Source organism: Typha latifolia, chromosome 4 (assembly GCF_019914945.1).
Source record: "Typha latifolia isolate L0001 chromosome 4, TyphaL0001v2, whole genome shotgun sequence".
NCBI classification, from domain to species: domain Eukaryota; kingdom Viridiplantae; phylum Streptophyta; class Magnoliopsida; order Poales; family Typhaceae; genus Typha; species Typha latifolia.
In genome coordinates, this window is record NC_133089.1 from 11,568,873 (window position 1) to 11,588,765 (window position 19,893).

Sequence of the window (19,893 nt, forward strand, 5' to 3'; positions counted from 1 at the left end):
ATTCAAAAGTAAATATGGCCGAGTATAATACATTTTTTCATTTAACACGAGTTATTGTTTGGGTTAACAGAAAGGGGCTTACAATCAATTCAGCGATCAAAAGAAGAAAAAAATTTAGTCCATGGCGCTGCGTGGGCAAGGGACGCTGCACTACAGGGCTAAGTTCAAGATGGCAAATGCCATCTTCAAAGTTAATGTTCTGACCTCCAAACATAAATCCATTGATTCTACCAAACATAAGAGGTCGGCACCATAATGAATATATCATGCGAGACAGCCAAAGTTCCAAATAAAACAAAATTTGTTAACATGGGCATATAATGGAGTAAATCCAAATTAGGTGTTATCCTCAGTTTTAATGCATAAAACATCTCAGGTCAAAACCCCAAAAAACTATGTAACTTATGAACCCTAGAAGATTTCTCCATAATTAATCTCCAATATAATAAAAAAAAACTCAAAGAATTAATCCATAGATATTCTAAAATATTTCTAGTCCAATCCCCAAAATTAATATACTCTAAATCCATATTAAAACCATGAGTAGAAAGAGACTAGATTTGAAGAACCGTACCTGAATCTTGTCACGATCAAACCATATGGGTTAAGTCGAGTCGAGTTAAGTTAGTTAGTTAGCTTTATCTTATTATTTTGAATTTTAAATAAATCGGATAATCTGTATGTAGATCCGATTCGCTATAGATTTTTACTCCGATATATAAGAGTGGAGAAGTGTTTGATAATAAGGAAGGAATAAATTTGAGTTTAGCCAAATATTTCTTATCGTCTTTATCTTTTGTCGTAACCGTTGGATTGTCTTATCTTTCTAGGAGCATATCATAGTCGTAGAAGCACCCCGACCTTCCAAACCCTAGGCACCTTCTTCCACCAGCAACCACCCTACCTTACAGCCGTCCACCACCCTCTAATGACTGCCACAACGTTGGTAAATTACCGGCTTGCCCTATTTGAGCTTGCTCTACTATTCTAACTATAACTTTCAATTCCGATCTCTAATTGACTTCATTCAAAATCTATTAGAACCCTAACTTCTGAGATTATTACCCTCAAAATCTCAAGATCATCCTACGGACATATCATTCGAGATTTAGTTCGTAAAATTGATATTAGAGTCGACATTCCTTGGACAATGATTATCACGCGATCCAAGACGAACGAGAAAGGAGCAACCATGGAGGTCCAGGAACTCATCACCGTTCCTGTGGGAGTTTTTCTAGCAACCCCTCCAGCCCCACCCACCAATAGTCAACTATGAGCCGCCAACATAGGCAAAGGTAATTTTTAAAGATTTTTCTAACAAGGTCACTAGATCCATTGCGGAGAGCGCTGAGAGGATGGAAAAGGCTATTCAAGCCTTGGTGATAGCCCTCCTGACTCAGCATGGCCACCTCATGTCGCTAATATCGTCGGCCATGGCGAAACCAAGCTCGCCATGGCCACCAATACCAAACCATGAGGGAGGCGATGAGCCGGCCTGAACCGCAACCTTAACCCCTCCTCCTGCCCTGCAGACCCTCCCAAATGCCGCGACCACACCGGAACTGCCAACAACAGTGGCCATAGGGTCATCTTACCCACTTGCGGTGGGAGCTAGGGCCGAAAACCCTAGCTTCCCACTAGCAGTGATCTAGCCCCCACCGGCACCAACTACCACGTCGACTCGCTTCCTTGGACCAATAGCAGCCAAGACATGGTTGTCGTTCGCGTCGGCGCCGATCGGAAGACTGCCAGCGATAGTGGTCGGTGGGGGTCGGTGGACCCGCCGACAATATGCCATAGTCGTCGTTGCAACCACTCGAGTCCGAGCTTGATAATTGGTTTCCACCGCCGTCCTGCCATCGCGAGGTAGCCAGGAGCCAATTATCAGTGACCCACGATTGAACCCAGCCACCGTCGCCCCCCATGCAACCTATGACAACGCCCTTAAGTCGAATTCCACATTTAGTCCTAGGGTTAGGGTAGGTTATTTGAATGAAGGTGATGAAGTGCATGATTTTCGAGGCAGGCCAAATTTTCGTGAACCAGTTCAACCACCTTGTGCGGACCACTTTGGAACCCATGAACATGACCCCGAGCACGAGTACGAGCCTAAGAATGAATGGTGGAATGACCTAGTGGGCTCGCATCATCAGTCTGAGTCGAACCAGCGTGCAACTTGGGTGCGCATGAGCCAAACTCGTGGGCCTATGACCCACGTGACCAGCCTTGACCACAAGGTCACTTGGCCCGCGATGACAAACAACATTTTGGGATCCAAGCTAGGACCGTCAAGCTTGACTTCCCAAAATTCTCTATAGGAGACCCGCTAGATTGGATTTATATACGGAGCAATTTTTCACGTACCATGGCACGCCCAACCACCAGAAGGTCCAGCTAGCCTCATTCTTGGAAGGCGTGACAATTAGGTGGTACCAGTTGGCTAAGCGGACTTGACCATTTGAGTCTTGGTAGGATTTTGTAGATGTAATTTGTGCTCAGTTCGATCCGACCTAGTACGAGGACTTTTAGGCCATATTAATTAAGCTGACTCAGTCAACAACAGTTCGAGCTTATCGGGAGGAGTTCGAGTGAATATGCAACCGAGTCACTAATTTGTCTAACTCGGCCCTGAGGAGTACCTTCATTAGTGGGCTCAAGCCTACCATTTAGGTTGAGGTCAAGGCTTTGAGGCCCACTTTCTACTAAGGCCTCCTCCTTAGCTATTCTGATGGAGTCCAAGTTGGATCAGTTAAACCAGATCCACAAGGAGGAGAGAAGAAAGATGATCCAAGCCCACAGCCCACTAGAAAATGCATCTGCCCTGACTCAGCCTGCATTAACGACTTAGCCTAACCAATAGATGATCTCGCGCCGCTTTGTACCCAATGACTTGGAAGAGCGTCAAAGAAAAAGCTTGTGTTTTTACTGTGATGACCGATTTACCCCCGATCATAAATGCAAGTGTCAATTAGCCCATGTTATGTTCCTAGGCGGACTTGAGGAAGAGGAACCTGAATCCACTAATTGGCATGACAAGTTGTATGAGTACAAGGACGTGAAAGACTAATCACCTTGAGGACAAAGTGTCGGAAGCATGGTGGATTGTTAATATACAACCACATGGGTTAAGTCGAGTCAAGTCGAGTTAAGTTTGTTAGTTAGCTTTATCTTTTTATTTTGAATTTCAAATAAATCGGATAATCTGTATATAGATCTAATACGCTAGAAATTTTTACTCCTATAAATAAAAGTGGACATGTGTTGATAATAAGGAAGGAATGAATCTGAGTTCAGCTAAATATTTCTTATCGTCTTTAGCCGTTAGATCGTCTTATCTTTCTAGGAGTAGATCATAGCCGTAGAAGTATCCCAACCTTCCAAACCCTAGCCACCTTCTTCCACCAGCAGCCACCCTACCTTATAGCTATCCACCACCACCCTTGCCGTCCACCACTCTCCGACGATTTCCGCAACATTTAATTATCGTTCTCGCTTATTTGACCTTACTCCACTATTCTAACTATAACTTTTAATTCAGATCTATGATTGACTTCATTCTAAATCCATTAGAACCCTAAATTCTGAGATTATTACCTCTCAATATCTCAGGATCATCCTATAGATAAATTGTTCCAGATCTAGTTCGTAACAAATCTATTCATAGAGAAAATAAAGCGGAAGGTAATCCTTATAATGATCTTCCAAACCTATTCTTAGTGAATATCACAAAATTCTTTCAAAATAGAAAATACATAAAAAAATCACTATGCCAAAATAAAGACCATTACCCCTTAAAAGTGAAAACTAGATATAATTTTCCTTATTTCTAATTCTGCTCTCGTAGAAAAAGAAATTACATAATAGTATCTACACATAAATTTTATACAATTAATACTCTTAATCTAATTAATTAGATTACTTAATTTTAGGTTTATTTAAATGATAGCGTACATATTTTAATTATTTACATGTGTGTTAATATAAATTAATGCCACAAACGAGTCGTTAATTTTCATGCTGTGGATACTTTTCCTGTTAGCTATATTTCTGAGTGATAGTCTAGTCCTTTTAGGTTCTCAATTTACCCAAACTCTCAGTTCCTGCAGTAGGTTATAGGTTTAAGAGGAATTAAATCTTCGTTAGAAAGCTTCCTCTTTCTAAAACTTGCAATTGTGTCATTAGTTATCTAGCTCATATAAATGGTTGTAAAGCTTTCTCACACTTCAGTAACTTTCAGTTATAATTTCATTCAAAAGATTCTACGAACCATCTGAATGCTGGTCTGTAGATGTTATTTAATTTTCACTCAGTATTCACTATTCATAGCTTGCTTTGTGATTACATCCGACTGCATGTTACCATCCAATTAACTGGTTTGCATGCAAAAGTCTGGATCAATCATAAAGAAGAAACCCAAAATTGAAACTGCATTCCTTAAGTCACTCAACTCCTCCCATGCATCCCTTTCCTAACCAAATTCAACACCTTGGACTCCTGGTTGGTGTTAATTATGAGGTACACGTACAACTTATACTCCTATTCTGTAACAATCTCAGGCAGTCTCACTGTGGCTCCTCCACAGCAACCATCTTTGTTTCCACATTCCTTGATGTAGCTCCTACAACATCCACCAATCTCTCTCTTCTCAAAGATCTCTGGCGAGGATGAGCAGCCATTTTTGGTATCAGTGTCTTTGTTTTCACTTGTGCAACACCTATGTGAGACATTCTTTTCCAAATTACATTCTTTCGTTGGCTCTAATAGGTGTTTGCATGAACCATGCTTCTCCAAATGCTCCTCATGCAAGTCACCACCATGATGTCCTGATCTGCAACCAATCGAAGTGTTATGTTCATGGCTTGATTCCATGTTACAGTCTGGTGTTCCATCATTTGCCTTCTCATTGTCATGGCATTTATGCTTGCCCATGCAAGTTGAGATAGCATGATTCTCCACAAGTGATTCTATGTCATGGCAATTAGTTGTGCTCATGCAAGTTGAACTTGTTGGTTGTGCACAAGTACTTGTGGATCCACAACTTCCCTTAGCACAGTGGCTTGAAACAATAGCATGGTTCTCCACATGTGATTCTTTGTTATGGCAATCATCATGCTTGTTCTTGCAACATGAACTTGTTGATTGTGCACAAGTGCTTGTTGATTTGCAACCTCCCTTAGCACAGTGCGTCGAAAGAGCAGGCTTCTGATTCTGATGTGATTTATGAGAAGAACTGCAGCATTTCTTCTCCTTTCGAACCGGTTCTCGCAGTAGTATCATGCTATTCAAGATCACTAGCAGGCACGTACCGACATCGGCAAGGACTGCTGCCCACAAAAACGGGTAGCCTGCGACAGCCAGCGAGAGGATGCCAATCTTGGTGATCACCGAGAAAAGAATGTTTGCGATGATCTTACGATGCGTCCTCCTTGCGAGCCTGATGGCCTTCGAGATCTTGCGGATGTCGTTCGACATGAGAGTTATGTGGCTGGTTTCCATTGCTACTGCTGAACCAGATATGCCCATTGAGATGCCCACGTTTGCCATGGCTAGAGCCGGTGCATCGTTCATCCCATCTCCAACCATCAGTGTTGGCCCTTCTGTTCTTTTAAGCTCACTGATAATTTTTACCTTGTCCTCTGGAAGAAGCTCAGCATAAAGCTTCTCTATAGATTGCCCTAACTGTTAGGCAGCAGAAACAAGTACTCACATACCAAGAGTTATGATTTTCAGTACTCTAAATAAACCGTAACATAAGAGTAATAATCACAGATTGATTTTTAATCATTGATTACATGATTCAATTTGTTTTTTCTTTTGGAGGAACAAAAAAAAGTCTCTGTACCTGATTCTGCGCATGCATGGCTGCTTTACTGCTGTCTCCAGTAACCATCACAGACTTGATTCCTAGAGATTTTAGCTCCTTGATTGCTTCTGCAGATCCTGTTCGGCAAGTATCTGAGAGGCTGAATATTCCGATCAGTAATGAGCCCGAGAACACGTAACCATTGGTAACTCCTTCCTTTGTATCTTCCATGTTTGGAACTACAATTTAAAGGCCACTGTGTCAGAATCCTTGGAGGATGAAGACTACTCATGGCTACAAGAGATTGTCTTTGCCTTCATCATTAGATCAAATATGTCTAACATCATTCTAGATTAGTTCTTTCTTGTACATTCAGTAATTGCATCATGACAAAAGCTAGTTATTACTTGTAATTACTTCATGGCAGCATCTATAAGCAAAAACAGTATCTTAAATATGATAATTAAATTGCCAAGAAGCAGTTGCTTTTTAACAAATATTTTGGTCATATATGTTTCGGAAAGAGTAGGAATTGACAACAAGCCAACAAAATTATTCCAAGAGATCAAATTTTGAAGATATATAGTAAAAAGAATCATCTAATGAATTAAGTACAGAGCATTAGTACTAACCTCTGCAACATGAGGCCCTTTCTGCGATTCTCTTATTTCCAACATAAATAACTTTTCCATCTATTTCTCCATAGACCCCCTCACCTGGATATATGCGAAACTCTGTAACATTCTCTGATTTCGGTTCTATGGAGTTCGAACGAGCATAATCCATGAGTGCTGATGCCATTGGATGACTTGATTTACTCTCAATACTTGAAACCCTGAAAAAAATTTCAATTTTAAGATAGTCAAGTCACTTTTCAATCATCACAACTTAGACAGTTGAAGATGACTAGAAAATTAAATGAATACCACTGCATAATATACATATACATACACACATTTATCTTACCAGTAAAGAAGTGTATGCAAGGGGACCTCACTTTCAACTGAGCTGAATTCTATGACAGTGAACTCTCCTTTAGTGATGGTTCCAGTCTTGTCGAAGGCCACCACTCTAATCTTGGCCAAGGCTTCAAGAACATCTCCTCCTTTGACGAGCAAGCCGATCCTCGCTGCCTTGAGAAGCGCACAAAAGGTCGCAACCGGTGTTGACAGCACCAGTGCGCAGGGACACGCACTAACGAGAAGGACCAGTGCCAATTGGAACCAATGTTTAGGGTAGTGAACTCTCGTCGTGAAGGGAACCACTGCAACTCCTGCTGCCATGATCACCACAGCTGCAGATTTCACAGGTAAGAATGAGTTCAAGCCAATTGCTTATATCAATTTAGAGCAGCTATCTGAACAAAGATTTCTTGCATGTTGTGGGACGTAACATTATGGGAAATTGAATGCTTCACATTCTATAGTATGTTCTTCTTACCATTAACACCCTCCCATATAGCTATTTTTATTTTTATATATCATTGGACTCTATATTTTTCTTTTATTGCATCAAAAAATATCCTATTATACATGCCTAATGACCTTACAACCCCTAAGATTAAAAGAGGGCAAAGGTAAATTGCAAGAAGGAACCAGTCTTAAGATCATAATATAGATAATTTAGGTATTTAGCATTTTATTTAGACGACCTAATATTCTCTTTTTAGCCGATAGCTGCTGTCCGGTTAAATTTAACTCAGGATATTTTTGAGGCAATCAGACTAGAATGCAGGGGGTTTAATTAATAAATACCATGCGATACGATATTAATGATGATAAAGAGAAAAAGTTAGGGTGTTAAATTACAAAATTCCAAAACATATAATACCAGCAAGTTTGAAACAGTAACAGATCAGATGAAAAGTAGTACAAGTCTTGACCTGGGGTGTAGTATTTGGCACAGGAGTCTATCAATCTCTGCGTCTTAGATCTGCTGTTCTGTGCTTCTTCCACCAGCCTAGTCATCTTGGCCACTGCAGAGTTCTCAGCCAATGCTGTTGTTCTTACACTGATATAACCTGCAATGCAGATAATGTTAGACATACTACAACTATCAACTATAGAGATCTAAGCATTAAAAACATATAAGAAGTGCAGATGCCAATAAGGCATTACTCAGATTGATTAAAGAGGCTCATTGTGATGAGTGTTTTTGTATTAGAATATCAGCGGCACCGATTTAATTAAGACATTGTTAAGTTTTTATTTCTCCAAAAAAAAAAAAGAGTAGAGATTAAGTACCATCAATGTTAAGAGAACCAGCCCAGACCAGTGATTGGATTTGCTTGGCTACAGGAACTGACTCTCCTGTCAAACTGCTCTCATCAACTTCACTCCTCCCATCAACAACCATGCCGTCGATCGGGATCACTTCTCCGGCTTTGACGGCTAGGATGGTGTCGACCTTGACATCTTGGGCATCGACAATTTGGCCCGTTGCAGCCAGAACAGCCTTCTGTGGAGCCATGCTCATCAATGATGACATCCCAGCAGTGGCCTGCAGGTTAGTAGTGAATTACAATTCTTTTCAAGAAGCATTTTACTCTGAAATTCTTTAGGATTAAATGTATATAGATATGAGGTACTAGTAATTCATGCTCTTATAGTGGAATATAGTGCTATATGAAGCTGCATCCAGTGATGGAAGGAAACATTACATAAGGGATGCTATATACGCACATTAGATAAGTCTTTAATTTTGCTCGTTTTTTTATGCCCAAAATACTCGTCTAACCTCCTCCTTTTCCCTTAACTTCTAAAGTAAAGTACCTTTGAACCATGGGTTGCTTAATGAATCCAAATAAGTTCTTAGACAAGTCTAAATATAGTAATGCTTGTGCACGTAAATCACAAGATTTTGATGGTCCCATGCAGGTTGCATGGCCTTTGCACTGAGGAGTGAAAGACAAGCCATTTAAAAGAGGGGCATTGTGGAATGGGAAATGTATTATTCCTTACCTTGCGACTTGCCATCGTTTCCAGCCATTCTGCTATAGTGAAGAGGAATACGATGAAGCCAGCTTCTAGATAATCCCTGAGGCCAATTGCTCCGGCAACTGCACCCAAAAAAATTATATATAATAAGAAATAGGTAAAATAAAAAGTTAAAAACATCATTATTGATTCATTTTACAAGAACAATTCTTTTAAGGACTTCACAACCAAGTGATGCAAATGTTCCTTATTTTTCATGGGGAGCTTTTTATTTTATAAAGCGTAGTACATAAAACAATCGCACTCAATCTACTAGAAAGTTAATGTGCCAGTTGTGTAGATAGAGAAACAAACCATCTGATAAAAGTGATCCTTTTGAAAAGTGAAATTTAATTTATCTAGTTGATAAAAATAAAACCCTCTTTTCTCTGACTAGAGTGGCAGCAACTAGTAGTTGTCTAGATAGGAAATCACCTTCATGATGGGAAAAAGTGTAGCTTTTGTAATTGATGTGAAGCATTACTCTCCCCTGCTACCAAGAAAATGACAATGGACTTTTTTTTGCTGTACATGTAGCGTGTTTACTTGAAATGATTATAAGGTTTTCTTTTGGTTAATTCTTATCTGGTGTTTAAGAACTATATACATATTGAATATGTTTGCTACATTTGATTCTAACCCATATTAATCTTCTTATTTGCACTTTGTTAGAAACCAAGTAAGAATAGATCACCACAAAGTGAAGAAAATTCTTGTCATTGTTCTTTCTAATAATATGGGACAATGACATCAAAAAGAAAAAATGTACAGCAAGATGCTGTTATACCACACATCGCTGATTGATTCTAAATTAGAGAACGAAAATTATGGGGACTCATCAATCAGAATCTTAAATTGCCTATTGGCACACCCATTTGATCACCACAAAACAACTTACGAAGAATTTTGCGCAAAAATATAAAAGAAAAGAATGATGATATCAGGGTTGTACTTGCAAAGATTAGGGAGTTAGATTACCTGCAATTAGCAGTAGGGTATTGATATCCAATGTCCATCTCCGAAGGGCAGCAATGCTTCTCCATAGTATTGGCGGTACGCCGACGACTACCGCCGCCAAGGCCAGCCATTGCAGAGGGTGGAAGAAGTACTTAAATGACGAGACCAGAAGTAGTGATCCACATGCCAATATATATGGACTTGGCCACTTGTTGATGATTCGATCAGTGCCATAAGCTCGAATTGTGGCTTCAAGCTTCGCTTGATTTAGAGCCTTGACTGATGAAACAAAACCGAATCAAAGTAATGTAAGATTGTAAAAGAATTAAGGTTATCAGGTACTAGTAGAAACAAGAATATTAGTTCTCCTATACTCTTTTTTTTTTTGCATTCAATAGTTTCTAGTGGAAATTCTTTCTTGAAGATATTCGTGAACTTTATAGAAACAATATAAATCACTTCTTAAGTATGATGAAATCATACATACAATGAATTTCAAAAATGCATTATGAGTAAGGGGACTACAATTATATTCGTTTTATCAAATGCGACAATGTTTGGAACTGTCCCCATTTATTAGAATGTAACGTCTACCGAACTTATCAATCTGCATGGTTTAATGAGTGCCCTACATTAAAGCTTTCAAAATCTTATACTCTGCGGGGCAGGTGATAGGTCCTTGTTATCATTTATTGGCCCTATCAAGAAAACAAGAGAAAGAAATCAGATGATTAGGGTGAAAACTAAGTTAATCTTAAAACAAAAATCTTTGGGTTTAATCACAAAACAAGAAATTGAGAACCTAAATTGATGAAAACAAATTTGTCCCATGACTTTAAAGCTAAATGCATTTGAAGGGTCATGCATGCAAAGCTAAATGTGTTGGGAACTCAAATTTTATTACCTATCTGTAGCTGAGAGATGAGGAGGCTGTCATGAACTACTATGACTGTCTTTGAAGGGACAACCACAGAGACCTTCTGAATTCCATCCAAGGGCATTAAGATCCTCTCAATTAGGGGCACTTCAGAAGGGCAGCAGATGCCCAAGACATCAAAGTAGCTCTTTTGACACTTCACTTCTCTTGTGGTTTTTCCAGCGCCAACCTCCTCCATCTTTGAGACTTCCTACATAACAGTGTAGGCATTTTAGAGGCATGCATTATGCTATCTAATGGAGTGAAAGCGAGAGAGGTTGGTTCTTGTTACTCACCTAAATAGTAGACTGAGAGGAGAGAGAGAGAAAGAGAAAGAGCTCTTAATGAAGAGAGCAGAGAGGAGGTTGGAGAAGATGCAGAGATGGTGGCTATTAATGGGAGTTTCCTGCAATAAAAGAATACTTACTTTGTCAAGTGGGGCCAAGGTAAGGGGAAAGAAGTTATAGAATGGTAATTTGTCTAATTATGTGTTGGATTGAATGCTGAGGATGATATTTATAATCACCGAGTTAAAAGAAGAAAAAAAAGAAAGAAATTCCAACACAACAAGCAAAGCAAGTGGAGGAAGAGCTGGAGTTCACTTCAGTAATGCTCTCCTCCATGGTGTGATTAATCCACAAGCATCCAGAGATTTATGATTATAAAGCTAAGAGATACAACTTACAAGTGCAGCAATGAAATCTAATACCTGAGAACACTGAACCAGATACCACCCTGTTGGTGAAAATTGCTAGGAAGAAGAATGATGATATCTTTACTGAAAAGAACTGGGAATATGAAGCATATATTATTCGTTTCGTGTTGATCAACAATTATCCTTATTGGGTCCATCATACAAAAGAAGATGACCCTTGTGGCAATTTCGAGCCCCCTTTATATATTGAGCTAGAGAGTCCCTCAAAGCCATGGAAAAAAAAAGGAAAAAAAAAATATTTACTTACGTTGATCATTCATCAATCTTAAATTTTGATCATTTAAAATTAAAAATAAAAATGAAACGAATACCTCCTAATCTTTTGCTCAATTTTGACATGCATCTAATCTCCTTATAGTGCTTTCTTTATGTAAAATATATATTGACATTCCTAAATTATGAAAAAAATTTACCACGGACGGTGTTCACCAAGAAAACTTTATCATCATCTTACTTTCAACAACGTTGCTCTCTTTCTTTTCTCTAAAATAGAAATAAAATAGTACTTAAAAAACCTAAAATTAATCGTATAAATACTCACATATCATTTCTTGATAAAAAAAAAGAAACTGTTTAGATGAAATATTATTTAGATAAACGAAATACTAGTCATAAAAATAACTCAAAACCCTAGTTGGAGAGATGAGAATGAGTAGAAAGTTACCTCTGGGATGTGGTTTTAATCACAGATGCACTACATCATATATTTCTCTTATTTAGATGTTTCATTCTTGTACACAACTGTGGTTAAAAGAAAGGAAAGTGGTATTTTTGTTAACTTGACGCAAAATAGTACACATGAAGAATGTTTTAAAACATATGATAGGTGTAGTGGCAGTGACAGTTGCAAGATCCCCCCTCTCATTTACAGAGCTCACGAGGAAAACGCAAGGATTAGCATACGAATCTAAAACTCCTTCGGTTGTGCTATTTTTTCTTTTCTTTTCTTTTCTTTTCTTTTTCTTTAAAAGAATTACGATAGTTAAATTTTTACTCACAAGGAAGAGCCAACCTTACATTTTAACTATATTACAAATTAGGCATTCACCGATTACTTCACGTTACTAATTAGGCAGTTATAGAAGTAGAATTAATATAAAAAAAATTGTACTCTAACGGCGTTAATGGTCTCCCTGAAAGCGTAATATAATTTAGTTAGATTAGCAGCACTCCTCTTAATCATAAAAAATAAAAAATAAAAACATTGGGCCTTTACTTTTATTATTTGTATATATAGAGCTCTTTATTTGCTACAAATTACTAAGTCGCATCCTATTAAATATCTGGGCATCGGGTTAATCTAAGACTTTGACATAGCTACAGAAGCACTGATTTCTAATCATAAAATATAAGTAAATCAAAATTGCATCTAAATGTCAAATCCCACAAGACTAACAAATTCAAAACTATGTTGACTAGAAAATAAAAACATACTTATTCTGATAAGCCTTCCTATATTGGTATTGCAAATCGACAACCACATAGACTTATACTAGTACGGTAATATGTACTTCTTTTTCCTCTCATCTATCATCGAATACTTTTACTAATTAGTATTCTATCTTTAAAAAAGATATCACTTTAATCAACTATAAAGTCAATCAATCACTCTCTTTCTTCTTCATATTCTTTTTCTCTTCTCGGTTATTAAACACTTTTTAGTCGTTCGCTTATAATTTTAACTTTATGTCACATCAAATATAATTACACACATAATACTAAGTGTACAACTAAATGCTAGGATAACTTACACTAGTATAAACTCTCTTATATTAGTATGGAAAATTAGAATACTTTATGTCACATCAAATATAATTACGCATACAATACTAAGTGTACAGCAAAATACTAGAATAACTTACACTAGTATAAACTCTCTTATATTAGTATGGAAAATTAGAATAGTTAATATTAGTATTGGCCTTAATCTAACTCTGTGAACTTTAGAAATAAGAGTAATTCTACAATAGATATTCATATTCATTATTCTCAAAATAAGAATTTTATTTTATAAATAATTATCTATATATTCACTTGTATTATAAAATACGAATGTAATAATTATATTTAATATGATACAAAGTAAATGAAATGATTAAAAAAAGATCTTTTATTTTGTATAACATTATAATAAATATTTATTAATTTAATATAAAATAAATTAATAGGATAGATATTAAGAATAAATTAAAAATTAGATTATTGCATGTGAAATCTATCGAAACTAGATAAAAGCTTTGATATAACCTATTTGACAAATGGAAAATGTGACTTACAAAATTGAGGTGCCCAAATATAAATAATAGATATTAAATAAATAATAGATCTTAATCCACAACTTATATTCATTTATTATCCTAATAATTATCTAGTTTGTTTGTTTTGTGAAAAGATAATAAAAATCAATTAGTTCCTAGAAACATGACGTTTGTCACAATCCATCCAAATTTGGTAAACGGCTAATATCATTTTAGGATTCCAATTCCATATACCCCTTAAGGTCAAGATATTGCCTAGATGTTAATTCCGAGCATGTAATCACCCTAATTAATCAGCAATTATTCCAGTCGTGATCAAACATTCAAAATAATTAATTAGATAACCCAGAGACCACTTCTACTCTTTCAAATTGTCTCTTATTCTAAAATTTGACCATCCTTATTTCTTGAGTGATATACATAGAAATATTAAGCTATAAAAGTTATACACACAAATACGAGATTTTAGAATTGTATACACTCAAGAAACCTCCTTAGTTTTACCAAGTAAATGCTAGCCCTACAAATTTGAGGTCTACTAGCCTTGCTATGTTAATATGCTCCTGAAAATTGCAGATCCTAGAGGAGCTAGCATCCTGACCACCCTCCTTCTCTATGATGGCGTTGAAGTCTCCTACACAACAGATAGGAGAGTCGAGAGAGGAGTAATAGCAAATTCTGCCCAAATAAGTGTGCTATCCCTCTCGTGTGGATCGCCATAGGCTCCATAGAGCGTCCACGAGGCACTAAGGCTTGCATCTTTAATGAGAGCAAAGATGAAACAGTCGCTAGCTTCAAGAATAGAAATGGGAACTTTATCACCCCAAAGGAGTCAGAGTCCTCCGGCGAGACCATAAGAGCTTACGATATATCTGTTCTGGAGAGGAAGAGAGTCGATGATTGAGATGGTCTTTCTCTCATTGCATTTTGTCATAAAGATGAATGCAACAAAAGAGTTAGTGTTGAGGAGGATATTTCTCAAATTCTTAACTATCGGTGGGTCTCCTCCCCGGTAGTTCCAGGCAATTAGGTTCATTTGAGATCAGGCAGCGAGGAACCACTCGCCGCCTTTGGTTGAGTTGGGCTAGTAAGAATGCCCGAATCCTTGCTGCTAGAACAGACTGAGTTTTTGACATCAGAAGCATAGGGAGAATTTCTTTTGTTGCTGGAGCACCCTCAGAGAGAGAGAGAGAGAGCTTTCTTTTTGAAGGACCATAATCGGGCTTTGTGTCTTGGTTATTAATTCTTGCTAAAGGAGCTTTGAGTTGTGTTAAGGATATTCGGAGATGGGGTATGATTTGAGAGTTTCCTTCTAGGATGGAAGGTGGTGGATGTTGGGTTAAGGATATTTGGAGTAGGGATGAACTTTGAGGGGTTTCTAGTGGGGTGACTAGATGTCGAAGACCGGTTGCGTGAGGGTATTTTCTAAAGGAGAGCATTTCCTGAAGAAGTGGAAGTTGGTAAGGAATAAAGTTTCACTTAGGGTGTGGGATGCAGTTTGGGGTTTGCCAAGATGAATTTTACATCACATGCATGCATGTGAGTGAGATCCTTGGCAGAGAGGGACGTTGGGGATCTTAGGATCCAGGTGTGTAGCTAGGAAAGCTAGCTGTAGATGTTAGTAGGGCGACTAGGTTGATTTGATTGATTGGGACAGAGACAAGGGTTGAATTAAATGCAGACTTTGGTTTGATGGGGAGGGGTTCCAGATGCTTTACATAGCGACATGAGGGCTTCACAGTTGAAGATTGGCTATTTCAGTCTCATCCGAACCTAAAGTGAACTGGCCAGGTGAGGCTTCTCTATAGCCAATTCACCACAGGGGCTCGATAACTCACCGGTACCGGACAAGATCAAGATGGTAAGACTTGTCACCTCCAAATGTACCTTCCGTCTCCAAGGCGAGATGTAATGGCAAAGCTTCGAGCTCTTGATGATGCCAGCCAAGGACTTGACCAAACCATCCAATGAGAAGGAAGGTGCAAACAAGTTGACAAATCTAGGTTTGAGCAAATCTTTAAGCTTCCTTCTCATTTGGGCGGGGTAGTCCTGGCAATTTTTGCCTCATGATCGCCTTTCAAGGTGCATCCTCCCATTTCATGCCCTATTCTCCCACAGTAGTTGCAGAATCTCAAAAGCCTCTCATATAAAATTTTCATGTCATATAGATTTTCATTGAAAAGGGTGACCTATATGGAGTTTTTTAAGTGGACAAAAAATATCCACTAGAACACGGGCTCGAATATACCTAGACCATTTTGAAGCATCCAAAAAGCCCAGCTCTGATGACATTCCTATCGCCGAGACCAAGGCGATAGCAGTTCTCGAAGAGAAATATTTCATCAGGAGCCCGTAGAATTGCACCCAAAGTTCACAGTATTTGAAGAACCAATTTTCGACTGGTAAGTTGGGTTTAAATTCCACCAAAACAAATAAGTCCATGTTGAAGGACAAAAGAGCTCCGAACCAAATTCTTCATTTGCCAATGAGGAGCTCAAACTTAATTAGGAAGGGGTTCTTGCCAACAATCCACAATCTCCCTAGAGCCTTTAGTGTTCTAGGCTTTTAACGGGGCATCTTGAGACCAACCACATTGTACGAGTGATTGGTGATCAGCTTCCCAATGAGACACTAGCTTGGGTTTCTAGTCTTGATTAATTGCTCATCCTTGAGATTGATGGTAGAGTCAATAGAAGAGTCTTTTAATAGAGCTAAGAACCTTTGAACAATCTCCTCTTTAGAGATCTCCATTGGGGTAGGGTAGAGGACTTGGTGGAGACGAGAAGGGGAGAAAGAAGAGAAAGAAGATAGAGAGGAAGTAGGTCGAATAGTAGTAAAGCTAGTGAAGAGTAGGGGAGGGAAACTCACAAAGTATGGGAAGGCACACTAGGTGGGGGAAGCCATAGCAAAGCAGGGAGGAAACTATCAATATCCATGTACTCTAACGAGGTTAATAGTCTCCCTCCAATTGATTTGAATTGTATCATTCCCTTTGATTTTTTGAGAGCTGGTTCTCTTTGAAAGCATAATATAATTTGGTTAGATTAGCTATACCCCTCTTAATCAAATAAAAAAATATAAAAATTGGGCTCTACTTTTATTATTTGTATATATAGCTCTCTATTTGCTAAAAAAAAAAATTAAGTGTATGATTTTAACTTTATATCACATCAAGTATAATTACACACACAATACTAAGTATGCATCTAAATACTAGAATAGTGTACACAGTAGTATAAGCTCTCTTATGTTAGTATAGGAAATTAGAATAGTTAATAACTAGTATTGGCCTTATTCTATCTCGGTTAACTTTAGAAATAAGAGTAATTCTATGATAGATATTCATATTCATTATTTTCAAAATGAGGCATTTATTTATAAATAATTATTTATATATTCACTTGTATTATAAAATACGAAGTAAATGAACTCATTAAGAAAAGATCTTTTATTTTGTATAAAATTATAATAAATACTCTTGATTTAATATAAAATAAATTAATAGGAGATTAGAATGTGGCATAAGATATAATTTTATTAAGAAATCTACCGAAATCAGATAAAAGTCTTAGTGTAGCCTATTTGCCAAATGGAAGATGTGACTTACAAAATTGAAGTGCTTAAGTATAAATAAATAAATAAATAAATAAATAAATAAATAATAGGTCTTAATCCACAACATGTATTTATTTATTATCGTAATAATTAGCTAGTTTGTTTGTTTTGTTTTGTGAAAAGATAATAAAAAAAATAATTAGTTCCTGGTAACATGACGTGTGTCACTATCTATCCAAATTTGGTAAGTGGCTAATATCATCCCCTTAAGGTCAAGGTATTGCCTGGATATTATTTCCGAGTACATAATCGCCCTAATTAATCGCATAATTATTGACGGTCATGATCAAAACATTTAAAATAATTAATTAGATGATCCAGAGACCATTTCTACTCTTTCAAATTGTCACTTATGAATATCAAGTTATAAGAGGTATATACGCAAATACAAGATTTCGGAATGGTTTACACTCAAGAAACCCTCTTAGTTCTTAGCCCACGAAATGTAAAGATTCTTCTAAATATGAGTAGAAATACAAATGGTTTTCTATATAAAAAAAAATTTAAAACTTTAGAAGTATCTTGATAATCTTGTTAACTCTCTTAAGCTATTGAAAAACAATAATTTTTATATTATATTCTAACACTCTCCTTAATTTAAATGAATAAAATTTTATATTTTATATTCTACCAATTAAGGGCAGCCTTAGAGTGATAAATGAATGACCGCTACAACTATAAGGGATCTTAATTATACCCCCACTAAGTGTCTGGCTTCTTCTCATAGTACTCAATTAGGTTAGAGATAACCAAACCATCACACATGTCATTCAATTGGCTTATCCTGATGAGAAATATTTAATTTGGTTGTAATAGAGAGAGTTTTTCTTCTTCTTTTTAGATCAATTGATTAACAATAGAGAGAGAAATGAGTCTAACCACCAAATTTGTTTTTATTAGGCTGAAATCAAATCAGCTACAAGGGTTGATGTGCCAAGTGATTAATGGAGAGCAAAATGGGCAGGCAACTTATGGGAAGGGGGAGAAGGTGGGGAGGGATGCAATGTGTTTCTTTGATGAAAGAATAACTAGGTCCATGGAGTCTGACTCCCTTGGCATTCATCAAAGGGCATCAATCCATATATGAGTGCCAACCTAATCTTTTGGTACAATAAAACTTTGTTGTAGGAAATATCATTTTTTTTAGGGGCTCTAGCTCCTAAGGTGAAAGATCCTAACATTTTACTTGAAATTAGATTTACTTTTACCTCATAGAAAATTATGTTAATTGTCAAGTAATATATAAATATAAATTTAAAAATCTTTGTGCAATTTTAAATATTATGTGAGGATCAAACCTGTCGCATAAATTAAAATTAATAAAGTAAATTGAGGGAAAAGAAGTATTCTTTTTCTTGAGAAAATATATTTTCTTACTAGTTGTTGTAAAGAGGGTATTTTAGTTTTTTATATTAATATTTAATGTTTGTTACGCAACAGTTGTAGAGAGGTATTTTAAATTTTGATATTAGAAATAATACTCCTATAAGGAAAGAACTATTCTCTCATACATTAGTCAAACTCCTAAAATATTAATTATCAAACATGCGTTAAGAGTATATTACTATCAGTTTCCCTGAGTGTAGGAATAATCAAGACAAGTAGTATATGTCACAGCTAAGAGCGCCATAAATTGTATGAACTGTATTTCTATCAACTTACAAAGTTCAGAACATTATCATCTACTTTATATCAACTGAATCTCCATCACCCTCTAAAGAAAGAGTTTTAATAATGCAAGCAACATCCTAAGGTCCATTATTAGACCTCTCTCTTTCTCAGAGCAACTTAGTAGGATAATCCAAACTTTAGTAAGCTTGGATGGTAGCATAGGAGGTCTTATTCAAGCAATTTGCTGTGATTAAATTATTTGAGTGTTAGTGGTTTAGTTTGGCGATTTGAATTGACTGAGTTTAATAGTTCGGTGATGTATTGATTTGGCAGCGTGGCAGCTAAAAGCAATAGCTCAACAGTACAATAACTTAGAGCTTAGATTGAACGACTATGTTTGTTTATTAAAAACTTAAAAAGCTCTAAATATCTTTATATTAAAAAATAGTTGGCTCTTTATTCAGTATATCTAGTATTTAAAATTTAAAACCCACCATCTACCAACAGAAAAAAAAAACTTAGGAGGATAATTTAAAGTTTCCTAAAAGGAAAAGCAGTTAATCAGAAGAAGAAAAAAAAAAGTTAAAAGGAAAAGCATAGTACTTCTTGCTTTTCTATGGTCATGTCAATGTACCTAAAAAAGAGTGGAAGAGAGTGCAAAAAAATAAAAGACTCTTTAGCTTTCCTTTGTTTTAAGTTGGCATGCAGCTTTACCAAAGATAGGATTATGATACATCAATGCTGCTTTAAGTGCTCCAACAAAGAAATCTTTTGACATAGAAGTTGAAGCCTTTACATACATAAACAACCCTATAAAAACAAAAACAAAACAGAAACAAAAAGTCAGATGCTGCTCCAATAAGAAGACCATCTCCATATTTTTTTTTTTTTCTTTCTTTTTTCTTTGTGTTGAAAGATAGCTCATCTCCATGGGGATTATGATACGGCATTATGTTAGGAACCCATCATCTTCATCACTAATATAATATTCGTCAACTAATTAAAAGCCAATTAGAAGCACCAGTGAGCTATAGTTTTGGTGC

General features: G+C 36.7%; 1 protein-coding gene across 2 annotated transcripts; it reads right to left on the minus strand.

Annotated features, from left to right (window-relative positions):
• Window positions 1-4,222: 4,222 nt before the first annotated feature.
• On the minus strand, window positions 4,223-11,139 carry LOC140787554 (putative inactive cadmium/zinc-transporting ATPase HMA3). Of its 2 annotated transcripts, XM_073136536.1 has the most exons (10): window positions 10,948-11,139; window positions 10,640-10,862; window positions 9,757-10,014; window positions 8,764-8,861; window positions 8,047-8,302; window positions 7,686-7,823; window positions 6,770-7,097; window positions 6,436-6,638; window positions 5,843-6,042; window positions 4,223-5,679 (listed from the first exon to the last, which is right to left on the minus strand). In XM_073136536.1, exons 2-10 carry the CDS (start codon window positions 10,848-10,850, stop codon window positions 4,537-4,539), a joined length of 2,835 nt encoding a protein of 944 aa, XP_072992637.1. In that variant the 5' UTR covers window positions 10,851-10,862; window positions 10,948-11,139; the 3' UTR covers window positions 4,223-4,536. The 2 variants fall into 2 exon arrangements, with proteins under 2 accessions (XP_072992637.1, XP_072992638.1); XM_073136537.1 differs by lacking the exon at window positions 10,948-11,139 and having other exon boundaries at window positions 10,640-10,921.
• Window positions 11,140-19,893: the final 8,754 nt, after the last annotated feature.